Consider the following 23,807-nt stretch of genomic DNA (forward strand, 5'->3'; position numbering starts at 1 on the left):
AGAGGGCTGTGCCCAGCAAACACAGTGTAAGATCATCAGCTCACTAAATTCAGAGCAAGAAACCCATAGGCAAGGCAGCTGTCTCCAGGACTTCTCCTGGTGAGAGGAGAGGCCCCCTGACTACCAATAACCACAGTTACCACAAAGGTACATATGCCTGAGATGAGCTGTGGCAATTCCTGAGACGCACCTGCCATTCGGTGACCATGCCTAAAAAAGCTGAGGAGGCCTCCTTCAGAAACAACCACCTTGCGCCAAGGAGATTCTCCCCACTCCAGGATTCCAGCAGGTACCAGAAACTAACAACCAACACCTGAGACAGCCAGATGGGTAGAGGCCAGCATAAAAGCATAACCAACAAAAGTCAAAGCAGTATGGCATCCCCAGAACCCAGTTACCCAGGGGCAAGTAGCCCTGGACACCTAATCAGAAGTGAAATTCAGGAAGATGACCTTACATCTATGCTTATGAAGAAGATAATGAAGGAAAAAAATAAAAAGCATAAAGAAATAGAGGAAGATAAAGTCAAACAGATTAGGGCCATCTGTAAAGAAATTCAATAAGATGCAGCCAAACATTTTATGGCCTTCAGAGAAGAAATAATTAAATCACTGAAAGAAATAAAAGAAACAGAGGAATGTTCAAACAAACAGGTGAAGGAATTGAAGGAAAAAGAGGAAAATACAATCAGACAGGTGAAGGAAATCAACAAAACAGTTCAAGATCTGAAGATAGAATTGGAAAAATTAAAGGAAACACAAACGGAAGAAAACATGGAGAGGGAGAACTTAGGGAAGAAAACAGGAACTACAGAGGTAAGCATAACCAGCAGACTACAAGAGATGGAAGAAAGAATATCATGGTAGAAGATACAATGGAAGAAATCGATGTATCTGTCAAAGAAAATGTTAAATCTAAAAAATTCCTGACAAAACCATCCAAGAAATCCAAGACAACATGAAAAGACAAAACCTAAGAATAATAGGAATAGAGGAAAAAGAAGATTCCCGTCTCCAAGGCCCAGAAAATATTTTCAACAAAATCATAGAAGAAAATTTTCCCAAAATAAAGGAGAGGCCTATAAGAATACAAGAGGCCTACATAACACCCAATAAATTAGACCAGAAAAGAAAATCCTTCCACCACATAATAATCAAAACAGTAAGTATAGAGAACAAAGAAAAAAAAATACTAAAAACTGCAAGGGAAAAAGGCCAAGTAATATATAATGACAAACCCATCAAAATCACACCTGACTTCTCAACAGAGACTATGAAAGCCAGAAGGGCCTGGACAGATATCATGCAGGCCCTAAGAGAACACAGATGTCAGCCCAGGCTACTATACTCAGCAAAACTCTCAGTCATCATAGGTGGAGAAAAGCCACAGAGGAGAGCTTTGCAGCCAGTCCTGAAGATACCTGATAAAACAGGATCAGATGAATGGGGAGGAGGTCCCCCTATCAGTGGACTTGGCAAGGGGCACGGTGGAGATGAGGGAGGGAGGGAGGGACTGGGAGGAAATGGGGGATCCGGACACGGCTGGGATACAGAGTTAATAAAATGTAACTGATAAGAAAAAAATAAAATTAAAAAAAGAAGATATTCAACAATGAAAACAAATTTAAACAATACCTACCCACAAATCCAGTGTTACAGAAAATATTAAAAGGAAAAATACAACCCAAGAATGCTAACTACATTCAGGAAAACACAAGAAATAAATAACCTCATTACAGAAAAACTAAAAGTAGTCAAGCATACAAACACACTATCACAGCAAACATCAAAATCAAAGGATCTAACAGCCACTGGTCATTAAAGTCCCTCAACATCAATGGACTCAATTCTCCAATAAAAAGACACAGACTAACAGAATGGATACATAAACAAGACCCAACAATCTGTACCATACCAGAAACACACCTAAGCCACAATGATAGACATTACCTGAGAGTAAAGGGCTGGAAGACAGTTTTCCAAGCAAATGGACGTAAGAAACAAGCAGGAATAGCCATTCTAATAGCTAATAAAATAGATTTTCAAACAAAATTAACCTCTCTCAACATCAATGGACTCAACTCTCCAGTAAAGACACAGACTAACAGAATGGATACATAAACAAGTTCCAACAATCTGTTTATACAAGAAACACAGCTAAGTCACAAAAATAGATATAACCTAAGAGTAAAGGACAGAAAGATGATTTTCCAAGCAAATGGACCCAAGAAGCAAGCAGGAGTAGCTATGCTAATATCTTTCAGCCAAATAGACTTTGAACCAAAATTAATCAAAAGAGATGGGGAAGGTCACTTCATACTCATCAAGGGAAAATTCCACCAAGAAAACATCACAAACCTGAGCATCTATGTCCCAAATACAAGGGCACCCACATTTGTAAAAGAAACCTTAGTAAAACTTAAACCACACATAGATCCCCACATATTAATAGGGGAGACTTCAACGCTCCACTCTCAACAAAGGACAGGTCAAGAAAACAGAAATTAAACAAAGAAACAATGACTCTAACAGAGGTCATGAATCAAATGGACCTAACAGACATCTACAGAACCTTTCACCTAAACACACACACACACACACACACACACACACACACACACACACACACACACACAATTACCTTCTTCTCAAAACCTCAAGGAACCTTTTCCAAAATAGACTATATAGTTGGTCACAAAGCAAGCCACAACAGATACAGGAAGATTGAAATAATCCCTTGTATCCTATCTGATTACCATGGATTAATGCTGGACCTCAACAACAGAAATAGCAAAAAGCCTACACACACACAGAAACTGAACAACTCGCTACTCAATAACAGCTGCATCAGGGGAGAAATAAATAAATAAATAAAAAAGCCTACACACACATGAAAACTGAACACCTTGCTACTCAATGACAGTGGGGTCAGGGAAGAAATAAAGAAATGAAAGACTTCTTAGAATTCAATGAAAATGAAGGCACAACATACCGAAACTTATGGGACACAATGAAAGCAATGCTAAGAGGAAAGTTCATAGCACTAAGTGGCTTTGAGAAGAAATTCAAAACGTCTCATTCAAGCAACTTAATGGCTCACCTGAAAGCCCTAGGAAAAAAAAAGCAGACACACCCAAGAGGAGCAGATGAATGGAAATAATCAAAATCAAGGCTGAAATCAATAAATTAGAAACAGAATAGTTCAAAGAGTCAATGAAACCAAGAGCTGGTTCTTTAAGAAAAATCAACAAGATAGACAAACCCTTAGCCAAACTAACTAAAAGGCAGAGAGACACTATCCAAATCAACAAAATCAGAAATGAAAAGAGGGACATAACACAAGAGACACTGAGGAAATCCCAACAATCATTAAGTCTTATTTCAAAAGCCTATACGGCACAAAATTTGAAAATCTAAATGAAATGGACAATTTTCTTGATCGATTCCACTTACCAAAGCTGAATCAAGACTAGGTAAATCAATTAAATAGCCTATATCCCCTAAGGAAATAGAAGCTGTCATCAAGAGTCTCCCATCCAAAAACAGTCCAGGGCCAGATGGTTTCAGCACAGAATTCTACCAGACCTTCAAGGAAGAGCTAACACCAATATTCTTTAAAAGTATTCCACAAAATAGAAACAGAAGGATCATTCCCATACTCATTCTATGAAGCCAGAGTCACCTTGATACCTAAACCTCAACAAGACTCAAAAAAGAAAAAGAATTTCAGGCCAATCTCCCTTATGAACATTGATGCAAAAAATACTCAACAAAATACTAGCACACCGAATCCAAAAACACATCAAGGTTATCATCCACTATGACCAAGTAGGCATCATCCTGGGTGTGCAGTGGTGGTTCAATATATGGAAATCCATCAATGTAATCGACCATATACACAAAATCTAATTAAATAAACCACATGCTCAACATCCTTAGTCCTCAGGGAGATGCAAAACAAAATGACCCTGAGATTTCACCTTACACCCATCAGAATGGCTAAAATCAAAAACTCAAGTGACAACACATACTGGAGAGGATGTGGAAAAAGGGGAACCCTCCTCCATTGCTGGTAGGAATGTAAACTGGTACAACCACTTTGCAAATCAATCGGGCACTTTCTCAGACAATTAGGAATAGAGCTACCTCTAGATCCAGCTATACTACTCCTGGGCATATAATCCAAAATATGTTCAAGGAAACAACAAGGATATTTCCTCAACCATTTTTGTAGCAGCTTTATTCATAACAGCCAGATTCTGAAAACAACCCAGATGCCCCTCAGTGGAGGAATGGATACAGAAATTGTGGTACATTTACATAATGGAATACTACTCAGCAATTAAAAACAAGGAAATCATGAAATTTGCAGGCAAATGGTGGGATCTAGAAAAGATCATCCTGAGTGAGGTATCCCAAAAGTTTACATGGTATATACTCACTTATAAGTGGATGTTGGACATATAATATAGGACAATCATAGTAAAATCTGTACAACTAAAGAAGTTAAGCAAGAATGGGGACCCTGGTAAGATGGTAAGTCTTCTTTCAGTAAGACAAACAGGATAGACATTGGAAGAGAGTGAAACAAGAAACAAGACAGGAACCTACCACAGTTGGCCTCTGAAAGACTCTACCCAGCAGGGTATGAAAGCAAATGCTGAGACTCATAGCCAAACTTTGGGGAGAGTGCAGGGAATGTTAGGACATAAGGGGGAGATAAAAAAACTTGGAGGGGACAGGAGCTCCACAAGGAGAGCAACAGAACCAAACAATCTAGGCCCAGGGGTCTTTTCTGAGACTAATACTTTAATCAAGGTCTACTCAAGGTGATAACCTAGAACCCCTGCAGAGATGTAGCCCAGGGCAGCTTAGTCTCCAAATGGGCTCCCTAATCAGGGGAACAGGGGCTGTCTCTGACATGAAATCAGTGGCTGGCTCTTTGATTACCTCCCTGTGAGGCAGGAGGCAGCCTTACCAGGCCACAGAGGAAGACAATGCAGACAATCCTGATGAGGCCTGATAGGCTACGGTCAGATTGATGATGAGGAGTACCTCCCCTATCAGTAGACTGGGGAAGGGGCATTGGAGAAGAGGAAGGGCAGCATCTGGAAGGGACAATGGAGGTGGCTACAGCTGGGATACAGAATGAATAAATTGTAATAATTTTTTTTTAAATATATGAAACCTATTTTGAATAAAGTAAATTATTATTATGTAAAAATGAAAATTAACTCAAAATTAAAATAGCAGTAAAGGGTAAGTTTAATTAAAAAATACAAAATAAATAAATGATTAATAGTGACAAAAATAGAAAGTCTAAATACATTCTCATTTTTTCCACATCCTATGGATTCTTATATTTTTGGTCGTGAGGTTAGCCTTTAATTGGCTGAGCAATCTCTCCAGCCTATCATATGGATTCTAATAGTGAACTGAAATAATACTACTGGTCTTAAATTTTTTATTTTTTATGTATATGGGTATTTTGGCTGTATGTTTATCTGTACATCATGCACATGTCCAGTGCTCACAGAGGCCTGAAGAAGGTTTCAGATCAACTTGGACTAGAGTTACAAATGGTTTTGAGACCACATGGGTTCCAGGAATCAAACCTGGGTCCTCCAGAGAATTAGCCAGCACTCTTGGTCACTGAACCGTCTCTCCAGCCTCATGACAGGACTTTTTTTTTCCTAGGCCATGAGTCAATATGCAAACACAGATATCTTAAAGATAGAAGCCACGATTGAGGTAATTTTTTTGTTGCTTTGTTTCAAGACTAAAATAAACCTAACATGGACAGTATCTGACAATTCCAAAATTCTGAAACTTTAAGCAGATCTTAAATTTTGAAGAGGAACTCAACAGGACACAACTTATTAGTCAATTCTGTCTAAATATCTGTTTACATGTTAGAACTTGTAGATGTGATTGCTGAAAATGTAGATCTTTCTAGATATACCTCTTTAAGCAAGTCTGACCTACTTTTATTTTCACTACTAGCCTAGAGAATGAGTGTTATAAATACCAGTAATCATAAGACTAGTCAGGATTTCTTAGTAGAATAAATCTGCTAGCCCAAAACAAAAATGTATAAAGCACAGAAATGTGCAAACTTGTGGATTCAGAAATAATATGCTTGTCTTGATTGATCAATTTTGATTCATCTTCTGACAGTTTATGATGAAATCATACATTTAAGAGCAGGGAAGAGGGCTGGGCATGGTGGCACAGGCACATCCCTTTAATCTTAGCACTCAGCACTCAGGAGGCAGAGGCACAGGAGGATCTCTGTGAGTTCAGGACCAGTCTGCTCTACAGAATGAGTTCTAGTACAACCAAGGTTACACAGAGAAACCCTGTCTTAAAACAACAACACAAAACAACAAACAAACCATAAACAAAAAAGAAAAAAGATTGTTTTTCCTTAAAATGAATCTGTGTATGTCAAAAGATAATTAAGTTTTCTCCTTGAGAGTATGTCTCAAATATTTAAACAAACACCTCATAGGTGTTTTTAAAAGTACTATAATATTTTCTGCTTAACCAGTAACTTCTTATGGTCTTTTTCTACTAACAATAGCTCACATAACTGCATACTTGCTATATGGCAGGCATGATGAACATGGCATGATATTTTTCTAAGTAACTTGCTTGTACTTAATTCTAACCAACTTTTACCCTTCAATATTGATATTCATGTTTTTTTTCAACACTATAAAAAGTAGCTATAAGCACTGAGAAAGTATCCCAAGGTACCTTCCACTTCAACTTCTCCAGGTAGCTCTCCTATAGTGATCTTACCTCTCCAATTAAATACTTTATGGCACGTTTGGCTTCTAGAATTGTGGCAATATTCTCCCAGCGTCGTTTTGGTCTGTCTTCATTTTCAGCATCCAGGAGCTTTTGCTGAAGGTCTGCAATTTGAGCACTCCTTTGGGGAGAGAACAGTGAGATTTATTGCGATCAGCCTCAACAGCAAGGAGACAGGGAGGAGCTCTGAGTAGAAAATTTAAAAAAATTATGTATAGAATGATCAGTTAAAAAAGTAATAAGCTCCCTGATTTGAATCTGATGTGTTACTTCTAAACATGTTCCAAAAGTAACCCCCCCCCAAATATCCAAATGGCTTTTATTTTATTAAATATTGATTGAAATCAATGGAACATATATAGTAAGACTAAAAAAATTTAGAAAAAAATTTTCTACCTTTTATTTATTTCTCTGTGTATAAGTAGGTGTGTGAGCCACACGCCACGGTGTGTAAAGCTTGTTAGTTCTTTGTCTCATTGTTTCTCAATTATTTTTTAAAGCCAGGTGTGTATATACTTTATTCTCATTTATTTTATTATTATTTTTTTGCTTTTTCTGAGACAATGTTTCTCTGTTTAGCCATGGCTGTCCTGGAACTCACTCTGCAGACCAGGCTGGCCTTGAACTCACAGAGATCTGCCTGCCTCTGTCTCCCGGGTGCTGGAATTAAAGGCATGTTCTGTAACCACCACCACCTGATTAAAAAAAAATTTAGGTAATTATATATTCTAGTTTTTAACCCTTTGTCAGATGGGTTTCCCCCATTCTGTAGGTTGCCACTTCAATAAAATGATGATGTCCTTTGATGTACAAAAGCTTGTTTTATTAATTTCATGAGGTCCCCTGTCAATTGTCAAAAGCACATGCTATTCAGAATATCTTTTCTTGTGCCTATAAGTTGAGGTGTGTTCACTACTTTCTCTTCTGTTCAATTATGGCATCAGGTCTTTGAGTTATTTGGAGTTGTTTTGTGTACAGCAAAACAGAAGGATCTACCTTCATTCTTCTAATGTGGCTTACCAGTCTGAACTATACCATACATTGAAGTGAAGATGCTGTCTTTCCTGCAATGTATATTGTAGGCCTCTTTGTCAAAGTTTAAGATACCTAAGTTAATTTTACAGAAGAATGGCACTTACCTCATACAGCATCATAGTAAGTAAATGGATCTAACCTGTATAGTGCTTTGAATATACAGATTCAAAATACTGTTACTTTCTTTTATCCCATAAAACACCTTTGAAAAAGAAGGAAACTCTTGAATGATTGGATTGAAGGTGCTGGTTTGGATTCCAGGCATATCAGTTTCAGCTTCAGATATAGCCCCATTACCTGAGCTCCAGTTCAGTCTCTAGGCTTTCAATCTCCTTTGTAATAGAATCCTCTGCTTCTGAATCTTGGACAGGCACTTCATCAAGTGAGAAGGTGCACCTCTGTAATAGTAGTGGGCAAGAAGGTAGGATTGAAAAGGAAAAGAGTCCTCCAAAGCAGTGATGATTTGCTGGAAATCCCATGTGATAACGTTTTCCCATGACACTTACTCGGAGTTTAGGAGATGGGTTCTCTCCGGATTCTCGTTTTTGTTTGAGCTGGGCCACATCCTGAGCAAGGATTTTTCTATGCTCAAGAAGGTCATTCAGGTGGCGTTTGGCTTCCTCAGTACTGACCATAACCTCAATTTCATTTCCAAGCCAATTCTAAAAGAAATCAGTGAGGTGTGAGTTGGGGATGAGGACTCAACAGGCTAAATCTAGTTGAACTTAATTGCATTTGGACCAAAAACTATGAAATTAGAAGTGAGGTTTTTATTTGTATCTATATCACTAAAACCATTACCTCTCTAACAATCTTTATCAGAAATATCCTCAAAGTCACAAGAGGCTTTCTATAGCAAACCTTTTTCTAGCTATCATACTATTTCTATTTACTGTTCCCATAATATTTGTTTTTTTCTATTCATTAATTATGAGACATGTTTAAAATAGATGGTAGGTACAGGGCTGGAAAGATGGTTTGGCAGTTAGGGGCACTTAATGCTCTTCTAGAGGACCCAAGTGTGATTCCCAGAACCAATGTCAGGTGGCTTACAACTGCCTGTAACTCCCACTCCTGGGGATCCAATGCCTCTGACCTCCTTCAAACATCTACACTCATGTGCAAACATCCACATGAACACACACAATTAAATATAATGAAATAAAATAAAGTATAAACAAACAAACAAATAAAGCAGGTGGATGGGATTTTAAAAAGAAAATATAATTAGCTAAATTGACTTTTAGAAACAGTAACCTTGAAGGCTGGATATAGCTTAATGGTAGAATGGGTGCTTACATTCAAAATGCTGTAAATTCAATACCCAATACTAAAAAGAGAAAAATAAAATGCCACAAAAAGAGTTGGAAAGAGCTCAAAAAGAATAAGACCTGTTCAAACTCAAACCAGAAAAAATCCCAGGGGGTGGGAAGCAGTCTTGAAGTCTTAGCTCTAACTGAGGAACTGTTGACAGCTGACAGGGGATGAACAGTTTAGCATTCTTTAGAGATGTGGCTGCTGGTAGGGAGACCACACAGTGGATGGCCACACAGCCAAGAGTATTTGGGCAGCACAAATTGGACTGGTGGGTTTAAAAATAAAAATGAGGACATGAATTGGGTAGGGAGGTGGATCTAATGAGGACCTTGGGAAAGAAAGGTGAATATGACCAAAACATATTACAAATTTCTCCCAGTATTATTAAAAATATTACTAAGACAAACAACCATGACAAAATCCCAGTGATTATTCCTGAGAACATTGAGGCTGATGACGACGATGTACTATACTAACAGTGATAAAAAGAAAGCTGAAGCAATATTAGAAAAATAGAATTCCTATGTAAGAATACTACCATGGAAAAAAAGGCCCCGTTCATCAGGGACAAAATAATTCTCAAAACAAAACACCAAAATCTGTGAAACAAAACTATCTTTCTGCCAACAAAGACAATAGAAGCAATAATTTGTTGTTTATAAGAAACACACCTTAATAAATGCAATAAATTAAAATTAAAAGGGGTTAAAATTACCACTCTAAACACTAATCAAAAGAGAGCTGGAGTGATCATATTAATATTAAAGGAAGGCATGATGGTGCATACCTATAATCCTAAAACTCAGGAGGCTGAGTTACAGGATTGTGATAGTGAGGTCGATCTGAGCCTCAAAAATCCTGTCTCAAAAAGTAAAACAAGGGGCTGGAGAGACAGTTCAGCAGAGGATTCAGGGTCAGGTCCTAGCACCCACAGGGTGGATCACAACTAATTTCAGCTTCATCAGAGCCAATGCTCTCTTCTGGCTGAGGAGGTACCAGGCACACATGGGATGCACATAAATAAACGAAGGCAACACTCATAAATAAAGATATGGATTTTTAAAAACTAAACTGAAACCAATAAAAATGTTACCAAGAATAAGGAAGTTAATGTCATAAAAATGAAGAAGCCGATTAATTCTATTTTTGTCTTTCCATTGAGACAAAGTCTTGCTATGTAGCCCCAGTTGGCCTGGAACTTGCTATGCAGAACAGGTTGGAACCACATTTGGTATGATTCTCCTGCCTCTGTCTCACAAGGGCTGGGATCATAGGCATGAATCACCTTGCTTGGTGAAGCCAAAAAATTCTAAATGCTTGTGCCAGTAATATCAGGACTCCCATTCAACACATGTTCACAAGGGTCAACAACATAGCTCCATATTGTGTTATGAAGCAGAAGTCAGCATTATTTTTGATAGTGTTGTATGTTTTTACATCCCATCATATCTACAAAATACCTATTGTGTCTCTTCTAACTACACAATCGTCTTGTTTTTCCTTTTCAGTATTGTATTTAATAAATAGCATTAGATATTAAGAACTTAGCAGACTTTTTGTTGGATGATTTTGTCCAGCTTTAGGTAATGTGTGTTAGCATATTTAAGGTAGACAAGGCTGAACTGTGATACTCAGGTGATAAAGTGTACTAAATGCACTTTCAACATAATAAATGTGTTTTGAGATAGAGCCTTATTATTAGCTGAGAAGCATCCATCAATGCCACTATGTTTGTAAGATGTTAGTCTGTAGTTTTCTTGTAACGGCTTGATCTGGTTTTGGTATCAAAGTAATGCGGATATACTCATAAGTTGAGCAGTGTAAGTAGTCCTTCCAAGTCAGCTGTCTAAAAGACTTTGCACAGAGCTAATATGATTCCTTCTTTAAAATTTTGACAGAATTTAGGATGGGCATGGTGGCACACACTTTTAATACCAGCACTTGGGTGGCAGAGGTAAGCTGATCTCTGTCAGTCCAAAGCTAGTTTAGTCTACTTAGGGAGTTACATATCACCCAGAGGTGAGATTAAGAAATAGAGAGATAGATACATAGATAGAGCAGAGACAGACAGACGGACAAGACACAGAAAGACACACACATACACAAAGTATCAGAAAAAGCTATCTGGATCTGTAGAGCCACACAATACTTTGTTTACCTGATTGTTTCTATTGAATTAATTGTCCGCCCATCAATCCTTGTTTTAATTTTTTTATTGATCAAGAATTTCGCACATAGCTTGGCAGTAGTGACCCTTTCCTTTAACACGGGAGGCAGAGATAGGTTGAACTCTGTGAGTTCAAGACCAGCCAGATCTATACAGTGAGTTCCAGGACAGCTAAACCTACATAGTGAGACCCCCTCTTTAATTTTTTTTTCAAGTATGACTAACTTAAGTCAACCTTCTACTTATAACTTAAGTCTACCTTCTACTTCCTCCTTGAATCCCATCACTAAAAAGGAAGTGAACTAAATTCAATTGATCTCAGGAGCTCCGGAGGTGACTCAGTGGATAAAGCACTTGCTACAGAAATACGAAAACTAGAGTTTCAATCTTCAGCATCTGTGTAGAAAGCACGGGATAGGGGTATGTTGACCTGTGTGTAATTTCAGCACAAGGGAGACAGAGATAGGACACCCAGGGCAAACTGACTAGCTAGATTAGTTGAATTGGTGAGCTCTGGGTTCAGGGAGAATCAGTGGTGAAGAGTAATTGAGGAAGACTCCCAACACCAACCTCTGGTCTTCACAAGGTTCACACTTACCCGCACACCTCACATACTGGTGCAAACATGCATATGCACATGCCAAACACAAAACTGACCTCAGGCTGTTCAGGTGATAACATGTTTCTTCTTTAGTAAACTTCAGTAGTTTATATTTTCAGGGAAATTGTCTTGAAATTTCAGTTAAACTCTCAAATTTATTATCATAAAGGCATTCTACTACATTCCCTTACTAACCTTCATTATAATATGTATAAAACATACAGTAATATAATGTAGGGCACTACAAAGAGAAATAATGATCATGTTTATGCAGAAACATGCATGCGAACTTTTAAAATAGTAGCTCTATTCATGTAATGCCTTATTTTATGTATTGATACCTACAGAATAGGTAACGCCATTTTATTCTGGGTACATCTGTCAGGGTTCTTTCAAGGGAGACTAGCATGTGAGTAGGTGAACTGAGTCAGGAAGATTTGTCATCAATGTGGATGGCCACCATCCCAAACATGCTGGAGTCCCAGATAGAACAAAATCTACAGAGGTAGGACAATTCCTTTCTTTCTTGGAGTTGGGACAGACAGCTCCAAGCACTTTGGCCTTTGGCCTCCAGATTCTCAATGCCTTTGCCCTGTGACTGTCAGTTATACAATCAATTTCCTGGCTTTGAAGCCATCAGACTTAGATGAATTGTGGTACTCTTGTTCTGGATCTCCAGCTTGTGGATGAACCACTTGTTTGCCTCCATAACCACGTGAGCCATTTCTCTTCATAAATATCCCATGCATATTGGTTCTGTATCTCTGGAAAAACTAATATGATTCAAAGTTGTTACTTAGGTGTGCTAGTTCATGACTGTACTCCTAGCACTCTGGAGGCTGAAGTAGGAGGGCTGCTGCAAGTTAGACACTAGCCATACTGGGCTATTGAACCAGTCCAGGCCATCCTTTGTCTCAAAAATAGACAAAAAAATAGCCAAAGCATTTAACAACTGACTAGATAAAGTACAGAAAATCCATACATTTGAATATGACTCAATGAAATAAATAAAATGCAAACTATTCATCCAAATAACAGAGATGACTGAAATGCATCACATTAAAAGAAGCCATATTTTATGTTTGTAATTATAAGACTTAAACAAAGACAAGCATAATACAGATCAGTGTATGGGAGGTGCTCATCAATAGAGTACTGTATCGCATATATAAGGCATTGGGTTTAATCCTTAGCACTTATTGAACTATCAAAAAAATACATAAATTTTATTTCATGTCAGTTATGCCTTAATATAATAAACTGGGTAAATGGCATTTGCCATTCTATTAGGCTAAAACAAGTGAACCATAAGATTATTTTCATAATAAAGAAAAAAAAAACTTCTGAAAAAAGTAAAACCAAATTTTAGTAAAAAAGTATTTGTTTTTAGAGCCAGGGGTGGTAGCATATACCTGTAATCCAAGCACTCGGGGAGGGAGAAGCAGGCAGATCTCTGTGAGTTCGAGGCCAGTCTGGTCTACAAAGCGATTCCAGGACAGCCAGAACTACACACAGAGAAACCATGACTCGAGAAAAAAAAATATTTATATAAATATATATGTGTATGTGTTTTGCCCTGAATGTATATGTGTGTACCACATGTGTTTTGGGTACTGGCTGGGGCAAGAAAGGGAAGTCTGATGCCCTGGGACTGGAATTACAAATGGTTATGATGTGGGTACTGGGAACGGGACCTGGGTCCCCTGAAAGAGTAACCAGTTCTTTTAACCACTGAGCTACCTCTCCAAGCTACCTCAATTTGTGATAAAACCCTTAATATTCTTACATCTTAGCTGGAAATTCTATGTAGTCCTAATAAAACTCATAATAGACTTGTCAGAAATTTATAAGCTTCAGATAGAAATGCAGAGAAAATAAAGAAGAAAGAACTAAGGAGGACTCATACCATTTGATGTTTTAAAAATTAAGGGGTAGCATTTAAGACATTATGGTAGCAACATAAAAGTAGATAAGTAGATCAATGTAATAGAATCTACATATAGATATGCAGATATGTAATTCTGACAGAGATAACATGCCAAAATGAAATATGTGTCTACATGTAATGATTAAAAATACATGATTCAAGAAGAAAATTTAGGAGGAAATCTTAGCAATCCTAAGTTTACTAAAGATCTCAAATAAAACACAAAAACTATGCATCATAAAAGAATAGCATCAATACACTGATATCAATTAAAAGCCTATGCTGAGTATGGCGGCACATGTCTGGAACTTGATGGTGAAAGTTTATATTAGCTAAAGAGAAACCAGAGTAGAATCCTAGCATTGGGAGGTGGAGGCAGGAGAATGAAGAAATTCAACGTCAGTCACAGCTACTCAGTGAATTTGAGGCCAGCCAGGAATACATAAGGCCTGTCTCAACAAAGAAAACTAAGTAGATAGCTTTGGTATTCAAAAGATTCTATTTAAAACTTAAAAAATAAGTCACAGCCTAAGAGAAATTTTGCTGTAAGTTATAGAAAGAATTCAAAGTTTATAAAAAGAAAAATACAATCCAGTCAAAAAGTGGGAAAAATATTTGGATACTCCACACAATAAAACACACACACAAAAGTAGGCTGGGTGTGGTGGCTCAGGCTTTTAATCTCAGCTCTTGGGAGCCAGAGGCAGGTGCATATCTGTGAGTTCGAGGCCAGCCTGATCTACATACTGAGTTTCAGGACAGCCAAGGTTGTATAGAGAGACCTTGTCTCAAAAAACAGCCAAAGAAACAAAAGAAACCCAAAAGCAAGTGATCACATTAAAAGATGTTCAGAATCCTTAGTTATTAGGAAAATGAAAATGATAACAAGGTACCATTATTCACCCACTAGAATATCTAAAATTTAAAAGACTGACCATAATATAAGTATTGTTGAGAACTTGCAGCAACAAGAACCTCCATTCACTGCTACTAGGAGTGTAGGATGGTACAAACACTTTGAAAAACAGTTTAGTAATTGTTTAATAGGTAAAACACACACTTAGCTAATGAGAAAGCCATTCTAGTGTGGGCTGTCAACTCAAAAGAAATAAGTCCTATACGGCTTCAACAAGTACTTGGTATGAGTGTTCGGCACAATATCTGTAATAGCCCAAACGAGAAATAACTCGTGACCACCAATAGATGAGCAGATAAAAAAAAAAATCGCACATCAATACAACAAATGGGATGCCACTCAGCAATAAAAGTAATTTATGTATGTAATCATATGGGCAAACATGAAAATGATTATGCTGAATTAGAGAGGGCAAAAAATAATTCCATTCTAATAAAATTACAAAAAAGACCCCAAATCTATAATGACAGAAAAAAAATCTCTTTGCCTTTTCAAGACTGGGTTTTTCTATGAAGCACTGGATAGAACTCAATTTGTAGATTAGGATGACCTCAAACTCAAGAGATCTTCTGCCTCTGCCTCACAAGTGCTAGGATTAAAGGGGTGAGCCACCACCACCTTGTTATATTTGTTTTTTTTTTTTTAATTAAAAAAATTAAAATGTTTGATTTACTTACTGTGTATGAGTGTTGTGGCTACATATATGTATATGAACCACTGGATCCAAACTCTCCATGGAGCTCAGACCTGCTTTGAACTCATGATTTTCCTGCTCAGCTTAACAAATGTTGTGAGGTTACAGGTACGCCACAATACTTGGCCAGAAAGCCTATTTGGGGATTCTATGTGTACTTTTTTCATAGCTTTGACCAACCACCTGAGAAAAGCAACTTAAGGAGTGATTCATTAGTTTTCACAGTTTGATGGTGTATAGGTCCCCAAGGCATGAAAGGCATGGAGACAGGATATGAGGTAGGTGGTCATACTGTGCTGAGTGCCAGAAAGCAGAAAGACAGGAATACTCGCACTCTTCTCACTCTCTCCTTTTCCTTCAGACTGGACCCCAGTCCATGGTATGGAATATCTCAACGTTTCATCCGACTGTATACTTTAATTATGTACTATTCACTGTACGTTACTTACACTAGAATAAAATAGTAACTGAGCCATGACAGGCAGAGATAGTATTTTTTGGAAAACAAGGATTTCAGTAAGACCTTCATCCAGAAGACCTTTAAATCAGAAAAAAATTATTGCCTATCCCCAGTATATGTAAGAAAAATGACAGTTGAAGATGTTTATACCTTCATTTGAGCTGCAGTGCCTTCCATCTCACGGCTTTGAGTCTGTTTCCATTTATCTGCAACTTCCTTTTGCTTTTGGAGAGCAACCTTAAGGCGTTTGTTGGCAGCTGCTGCCTAAATACCAATGGCAGTGGTTATGTTAAAGAACATTTTAATTTTCAGCATCTCAGCAAACAAATTCTAGGTTTCCATTCCTATACAAACCAGTTTTTTAAGTCTCCATGGACATGATAACTACTGCTTCAGAACTTGTATGAAGGATATATTTAAAGAAGGTCCCACAGGCTGAAAATGTCTGGGAATGTCAGGCATTCCTAGTAATCTACTTTGTTTTTAAAGAAAAAAAAAAACCAAATTAGAAATAAACCACATTTGAATGGCACAGTTTTCAATGCAGGTTTTATTTGTCCACAGGCCATAGTAGAGAAAAAGAGATTAAGCTTTAGGACTTCGTCAGCTTGCATGGTGGTACGTGCTCATAATCCCAGGATTTAGGAGGAAGAATCAGGAAGATTAGGAGTTCAAGGCCAGCCTTGGCTATATAGTGAGCTCAATGATAGCCTGGATTACATAATTTCTGGTCTCAGAAAAGAAAAACAAAAAACAAACCCCCAAACAAAACAAATGAAAAGATTTATGAATTGCTAGCTAATACTGACATCTCCTATTTCCTACAACACTTTGTCAGCATGTTTAAATATGAAGATGGCAATGCATTTGGCACAGCAGACAGGCTTTTCTTACCTACCTCCTCAGTTTTACGCCTGAGCACATTAGACTGTATCTTGAAGTTTCTTTCAAGTTTGAACAGCTCATATTGCCTCTTACGATCCTGATAACAACAACAACAACAACAACAAAAGTCAGATTTTAACTGATGTTCAGCTAACTAAAATAAAACTTAAACTAAGAAGCCTTCCCAGATGTCCTTTATATTTAAGGCTAAGTACAATTCTACGAGTTGTCTTTATCTTGTCAGAATTAAGATCTGGAAGTTCTAGAAAATCTGTTTGCCTATACATAAAGACCCTTGTCTTCCTCAGCTTGTTGCTCTGTGGCTGAATTCTTGCTTTCTCAGACTTAAGTCAATTATAAATATTACCGGGAGGAACCAAAGATCATCCAGGGAACAGCCTTGCCCATGTAGGTTGCTATTGATAGAGCTAGACCTCAGGTCTACTGATAAATAGATCAGTATTCTTTTATGCTCAAATGTATGAGTCTATTGGTCATAAAACCCAGTGGCTGGAAAAAAGGAGAAAGCTATCATAAAGCCAGACATCTAGAAAATTAGGACAACTCCTAATTTTAAAAAGCCTCTCATTTCTGACCAAATCTAGCTCACCCTGAATATATATTCTCTGCTGAGAGATAAAAAAAGAAAAAAAATTGAGACAATGAACTCAAGTGTATTTTTGTAGTCTTTTGTCACATATTATTTTGGTTTGGCATTTTTATCTTAATGTTTTCTTTTGCTTGTATATATTATACTTTCCAATTTTGCATTTTTAAGAGTTTGGATGTGTGTGTTTCTGTGTACACATGTCTTGTACTTAAAAAAAAACATTGTTTTGTTTTGTTTGCCTATTTGTTTTCTAAAAAGCGAGAAAGAAGGCATGGAGTTGGGTGGGTATGAAGGATCTGGGAGGAGTTGGTAAGGATAAACAGTGGACAGAATATATTGCATAAAATTAACTTCAATATAAAATGAGTTGAATATGCTAACTCTTGGGAGCAGGCAATTGTGGGGCATGAGTTGTGCTGGTTTTAAGTTGGCCTTTTGAAATTATTTGATCCTGAAAATCATAACTTGCAATTGCTTAAAACTGGAGTGAAGTTTTGAAATGATCATGAATCCATAACAAATTAAAAGACTGTTTTAAAAAAGAACTATTCCCAGGCATGCAGAGATGGTTCAATATAAGGAAATCCATCAGTGTAATCCACCATATAAACAAACTGAAGGAGAAAAACCACATGATCATCTCTTTAGATGCCAAAAAAGCATTTGACAAAATCTAACACCCATGCATGTTTAAAGTCTTGGAGAGGTCAGGGATAGAAGGCATACACCTAACACAGTAAAGGCAATTTACAGCAAGACCATAGCCAAAATAAAACAAAACAGAGACAAACTTAAATCAATCCCACTGAAATTAGGGACAAAGCAAGGCTACCCACTCTTTCCATATCTCTTCAACACAGTACTTGAAGTTCTAGCTAGAGCAATAAGACAACTAAAGGAGATAAAGGGGATATAAATCAGAAAGGAAGAATTCAAAGTATCACTATTTGCAGATAATATGACAGTATGCATGAGTGACCCCAAAAATCCAACCAGAGAAGTCCTCCCCAGCTGATAAACACCTTCGGCAAAGTGGCTGGATACAAAATTAACTAAAAAAAAAAATATATATATCAGCAGCACTCCTGTATAAAAAAGACAAAAGGGATGAGAAAAAAATTAGGGAAACTACACCCTTCACAATAGCCATTAATAACATAAAATACCTTGGTGTGACTCTAACCAAGCAAGTGAAAGACGTGTTCGAAAAAAAAACAAAACAAAAACAAAAAACTTCAAGTCTCTGAAGAAACATACTGAAGAAGATATCAGAAGATGGAAAGATATCCCATTCTCATGGATCAGTAGGATTAACCCAGTGAAAATGGCCCTCCTGTCAAAAGCAATTTACAGATTCAATGCAAGTCCCCTCAAAATACCAACACAATTTTTTAAATATGTTGAAAGAACAATTCTCAATTTCATAGGGGAAAAATGCAGAATATCTAAAACAATCCTGTACAACAGATTGTCTGGAGATATCTCCATCCCTGATCTCAAGCTGCACTACAGAGCAATAGTAATAAGAATTGCATGGTACTGGCATAGAAACATAATGGTGGATCAATGTAATCAAACAGAAGACCCAGAAATAAACCCACACACCTATGGATACTTGATTTTTGACAAATAAGCCAAAACCAAACAATGGGAAAAAGGACAGCATCTTCAACAAATGGTGCTGGTCTAACTGGATGTCTACATGTAGATAAATGCAAATAGATCCATATTTATCACCCTGAACATAACTAAAGTCCAAGTGGATCAAAGACCTCAACATAAAACCAGACACACTAAACATGTTAGAAGAAAAAGTGGGGAAGAGTCTTGAACTCATTGGCACAGGAGACAACTTCCTGAACAGAACATCAACAGCATAGGCTCTAAGATCAACAATGAGTAAATGGGGACCTCATGAAACTGAAAAGCTTCTGTAAAGCAAAGGACACTGTCATCAGAACAAAATGACAGCCTACAGACCGGGAAAGGATCTTCACCAACCCTATATCTGACAGAGGGCTAATATCCAAAATATATGAAGAACTCAAGAAGTTAAACAGCAACAAATCAAGTAATCCAATTTAAAAAATGGGGTACAGAGCTAAACAGAGAATTCTCTGTAGAGGAATATAGAATGGCAGAGAAACACTTAAAGAAAAGTTCAAGGTCCTTAGTCATCAGGGAGATGCAAATCAAAACGACCCTGAGATTTCACCTTACACCCATCAGCATAGCTAAGATCAAAAACTCAAGTGACAACACATGCTGGAGAGGATGTGGAAAAAGGGGAAAACCCTCCTCCACTGCTGGTGGTAACCACTTTGGAAATCAACCTGGCACTTTCTCAGACAATTAGGAATAGTGCTATCTCAAGATCCAGCTACACTACTCCTAGGCATATATCCAAAATATTCTCAAGTAAACAACAAGTACATTTATTCAACCATGTTCATAGCAGCTTTATTTGTAATAGGCAGAAGCTGGAAACAAACCAGATGTCCCTCAACTGAAGAATGGATACAGAAATTGTGGTACATCTACACAATGGAATACTACTCAGCAATCAAAAACAAGGAAATCATGAAATTTGCAGGCAAATGGTGGGAACTAGAAAAGATCATCTTGAGTGAGGTATGTATCCCAGAAGCAGAAAGACACACATAGTATATACTTACTTATAAGTGGATATTTGCTTTATAATATAGGATAACCCTACTAAAATTTCTAAACCTAAAGAAGCTAAATAAGAAGGAGGACCCTGGGTAGGATGATCAATCCTCACTCATAAAGGAAAACAGGATAGACACTGGCAGAGGGAGAAAACAGGAACAGGACAAGAAAGACCTCTTGAAAGACTCTACCCAGCAGAATATCAAAACCTATGTTGAGATTCATAGCTAAACTCTGGGCAGAGTGAAGGGGATGTTATGAAAGAAGGGGGAGATAGAAAGACCTGGAGGGGATAGGAGCTCCACAAGGAAAGCAACAGAACTAGAAAATCTGGGCACTTGGGTCTTTTCTGAGACCGATACTCCATCCAAGGACCATGCATGGAGATAACCTAGAACTCCTGCACAGATGTAGCCCACAGCACCTCAGTCTCCAAGTGGGTTCCATAGTAATGGGAACAGGGACTGTCTCTGACATGAACTCATGGGCTGGCTCTTTGACCATCACTCCTGAGTGGGGAGCAGCCTTACCAGGCCACAGAGGAAGACAGTGCAGCCACTCCTGGTGAGACCTGATGGAGTAGGGTTAGAGGAAAGGGGAAGAGGATCTCCCCTATCAGTGGACTTGGGGAGGGATATGGGAGGAGATGAGGGAGGGGCTACAGCTGGGATATAAAGTGAATAAACTATAATTAATAAAATAAACAAATAAATTTAAAAAAGAAAGTCTAAAGAAAAAGAACTATTAATTTCACCAATGGGGACTGTAGCTTAGTGGTAAAGTGCTTGGCCACCAAGCACAAAGTCTTAGGTTTAATTAGGAGTCACAGGGAAAAGGAGACAGTTATTCATTCTGTACAACTCATGTAATAGTTATATAGTAGGTACTGTGCTAGGTTCTGGGACATAGACATGAAGATGACCTGGTTAATATTCTTACTGAGACTGCAAATGAATATTAAGAGCACACAATTATAAAAGAGTACAGCATAATTGTAGAATTATAGTTAAGCCAATTTTAATAGGATGCATGATCGTATGAGGCCATGCGAAGTAAACAGCTAGGAGTCTAAACTAATTTGGTGACACAAGCAAACCCAATGTTCTCACCACGAAGCTTCTTGAAAGAGTAGTGCTTCTAGTTGTCTTTAACTGTGATTAGTTCCCGCCGCTGTTCTGAAAACTCTCCCCTATTTAATTCACTGTCCTGTTCATTGTTATTGTCCCTACTTTCAACAATAACCTCAGTATCATTAGCACTCCCAAAACCTTATTGCAGCATCCTCATCCATTTTTAGTCTTAGAAATTTCATTGCCATTTTATTCTGTGTGAAATAAAGAGATTCTCCTTTTAGCCTTCTCTCATTTTTTCTTTCCTTTCTCCCTTATTTTCCTCTACAGGCTGCCCTTGAAATTATTGTATTGCTTTCATCTATTCAGTGCTATAGGCTTAGGCTTTTTTTTTTTCTATACATTCCCCACCTCTATAATCATATTAGTCCCGTGGTTTCAATTTTCACATTTCTGTAAGGTAATTCCATAATTATCAACTCAGGCCATGCTTCCTTTCGAACTAAATTAATATTATTCAAGACCTTTTAGGTCTTTTTGTCCCACTGATTACAACCCTGAAACCAGCATCATCACTACAAACTAGCCTTTAAACTTTCCAGCTACTCAAAGCCTAAAGTAACTGTTGATGCTTTCCTTGATTGACTTTTGAAAGGCGGATTTTGTATTTGTTATCAGTATGATAACATAAACTGAGTGTGTACTATGATACAGTCACTGTTTTATTAGAAAATGGAAGTGAACAAAAATGAAGATTCTTGGCAATACAGCATATCTACTATTGTAAAGTACTAATTTAGTGCTTTACAGATAACCCTTCCTTCTGTTTTCAGTGCTTTTATTAAGATAATTAATACATGAAATCATTTAATCACCTAATGCATGATTCATGGCTTTTGGCATATTCACAGAGTCAATGTGAAAACCAACACAATCCAAGTGTTGCCACATTTTCATTACCACAGAAAGACATGTCATGTCCTTTACCTATTACTCCACAACCTGTCACTGTAACTATTTTCTTTCTATATATCTGCCAATTCTGGATATTTCTTATATCATTATTTGGCATCTTTCACTTAGCATAATGTTTTCAAGTTCATCCATGTTGTGGCATATGCCAATACTGTTTCTTTTGCAATCACAATATTTTACTGTATGCATATATTTTTATTTATTATCCATTCACTCATTGATATATTCAGGTTTCCCCTCACATTTTTTTTGCTAATATCACTTATGTTCCATGAACATCTGTGTACAAGTTTTACACAGGCATATCTTTATATCTTCTCAGTAGACAGAACTAAGAGTGGAATCTCTGGATCATATATAGTACCTCTAAAATTATTTATCCCAACAAACTGCCAATTGTTTGCACAGCAGCCATGCCATTTCCCCATCCTATCAGCAAATGTATGATGTTCCTAATTCTGAATTCTTGCCAAACTTATCTTTGCTTTTCACAATAATTATCCCAGTGGGTGTGCAATAGTACGTCACTGTGGTCTCTATTTGCATTTTCCTGTGGGCAAATGACACTGAGAACCTTTTGTGCACTTTAGTGCTTTGTTCATCTTACAACTGAGTTATGCTTATCGAGGGGTAAAAATGTTATATATTGTGGATACAAGATCCTTGTCAGCTCTATGACTCATGAATACTTTCTACCATTTTGTGTACTGACTGTGTTCAAGCTGGTATTGTTTACCAGCTTTTAAGTTTGTGTAATCTAATTTTTCTCTGACTGTCCTTTAGGTATTCCATTAAAAATAATTAAAAAAAAAACCTTTTGCCTACACAAGTTGTAAATACTAACAACCTCTGCTTTCTAAGTAGTTTGTAGTTTTAGCTCTTATGTTTATTTAAATTTTATTATTTATTTATTTTGTAGATCTGTGTGTGTGTGTGTGTGTGTGTGTGTGTGTGTGTGTGTGTGTGCATAGCGTGGAGGTCATAAGGGAACTTGGAGGAATCAGTTCTTTACCATAGTGGTGCCCAGTGAATGGACTCAGGCTTAGGGATTTTTATATGGTTTGATTTAATTTTACATATGGTGCAAGGCACGTTGCAACTTTAGTACATGATTATTTGATTGACCTGGCATTGTTTGACATAAAGACTATTCTTTGTGTATACTGTGCTTATGCAAATGCAAACATATGTGTGTACATGCAGATGGAAGTGAGAGGTGAGCCTGAAGTGTTATTTCTCAGAAGCAACCTAGTTTTTGAGATACAGTCTCTAACTGGAACCTATGGCATATAGAACATGTCAGGCTGGTTGGGTGTTGAACACATCCCCATTGGAAAGACTATTCTTTCTTCACTGAATTGTCTTGGCACAATTGCTGAAAGACAATTGGGTTACCAGGTCTGGTGTCACATGCCTATAATCCCACAATTCCTCAGGGACTGTGACAAGACAAGCTACAGGCAAGTGTGTTCAACTCAGTGAGATTAGAGTTGAAAAAAGTAAAAGAAATATATATTAAAAGAAGACATGGAATAGGGAGGGGAAATTCTGGGAGGAATTAGGAAAAAAAATGTGGGTGGTATAAATAACATCTAAATACATTGCAGTCATGTATGGAATTACCAAAGAATAAATCTTAAACATTAAAAACTAAAAAAAAAAAAAAAA

General features: G+C 37.4%; 1 protein-coding gene across 1 annotated transcript in view; it reads right to left on the minus strand.

Annotated features, from left to right (window-relative positions):
• The window catches only part of Kif4a (kinesin family member 4A), an 82,912-nt gene that overhangs the window by 12,123 nt on the left and 46,982 nt on the right, over window positions 1–23,807 (minus strand). The window contains exons 10-15 of the mRNA XM_055605070.1: window positions 17,425–17,443; window positions 16,828–16,911; window positions 16,080–16,193; window positions 8,354–8,509; window positions 8,145–8,245; window positions 6,804–6,933 (exon numbers count right to left, since the gene is read on the minus strand). Of these exons, the coding sequence (XP_055461045.1) occupies window positions 6,804–6,933; window positions 8,145–8,245; window positions 8,354–8,509; window positions 16,080–16,193; window positions 16,828–16,911; window positions 17,425–17,443 (604 nt within the window). The remainder of the gene's footprint in view (window positions 1–6,803; window positions 6,934–8,144; window positions 8,246–8,353; window positions 8,510–16,079; window positions 16,194–16,827; window positions 16,912–17,424; window positions 17,444–23,807) is intronic.

The sequence above is a fragment of the Psammomys obesus genome, unplaced genomic scaffold (assembly GCF_907164565.1).
Source record: "Psammomys obesus unplaced genomic scaffold, mPsaObe1.curated_primary_1811, whole genome shotgun sequence".
In the NCBI taxonomy this organism is placed as follows: domain Eukaryota; kingdom Metazoa; phylum Chordata; class Mammalia; order Rodentia; family Muridae; genus Psammomys; species Psammomys obesus.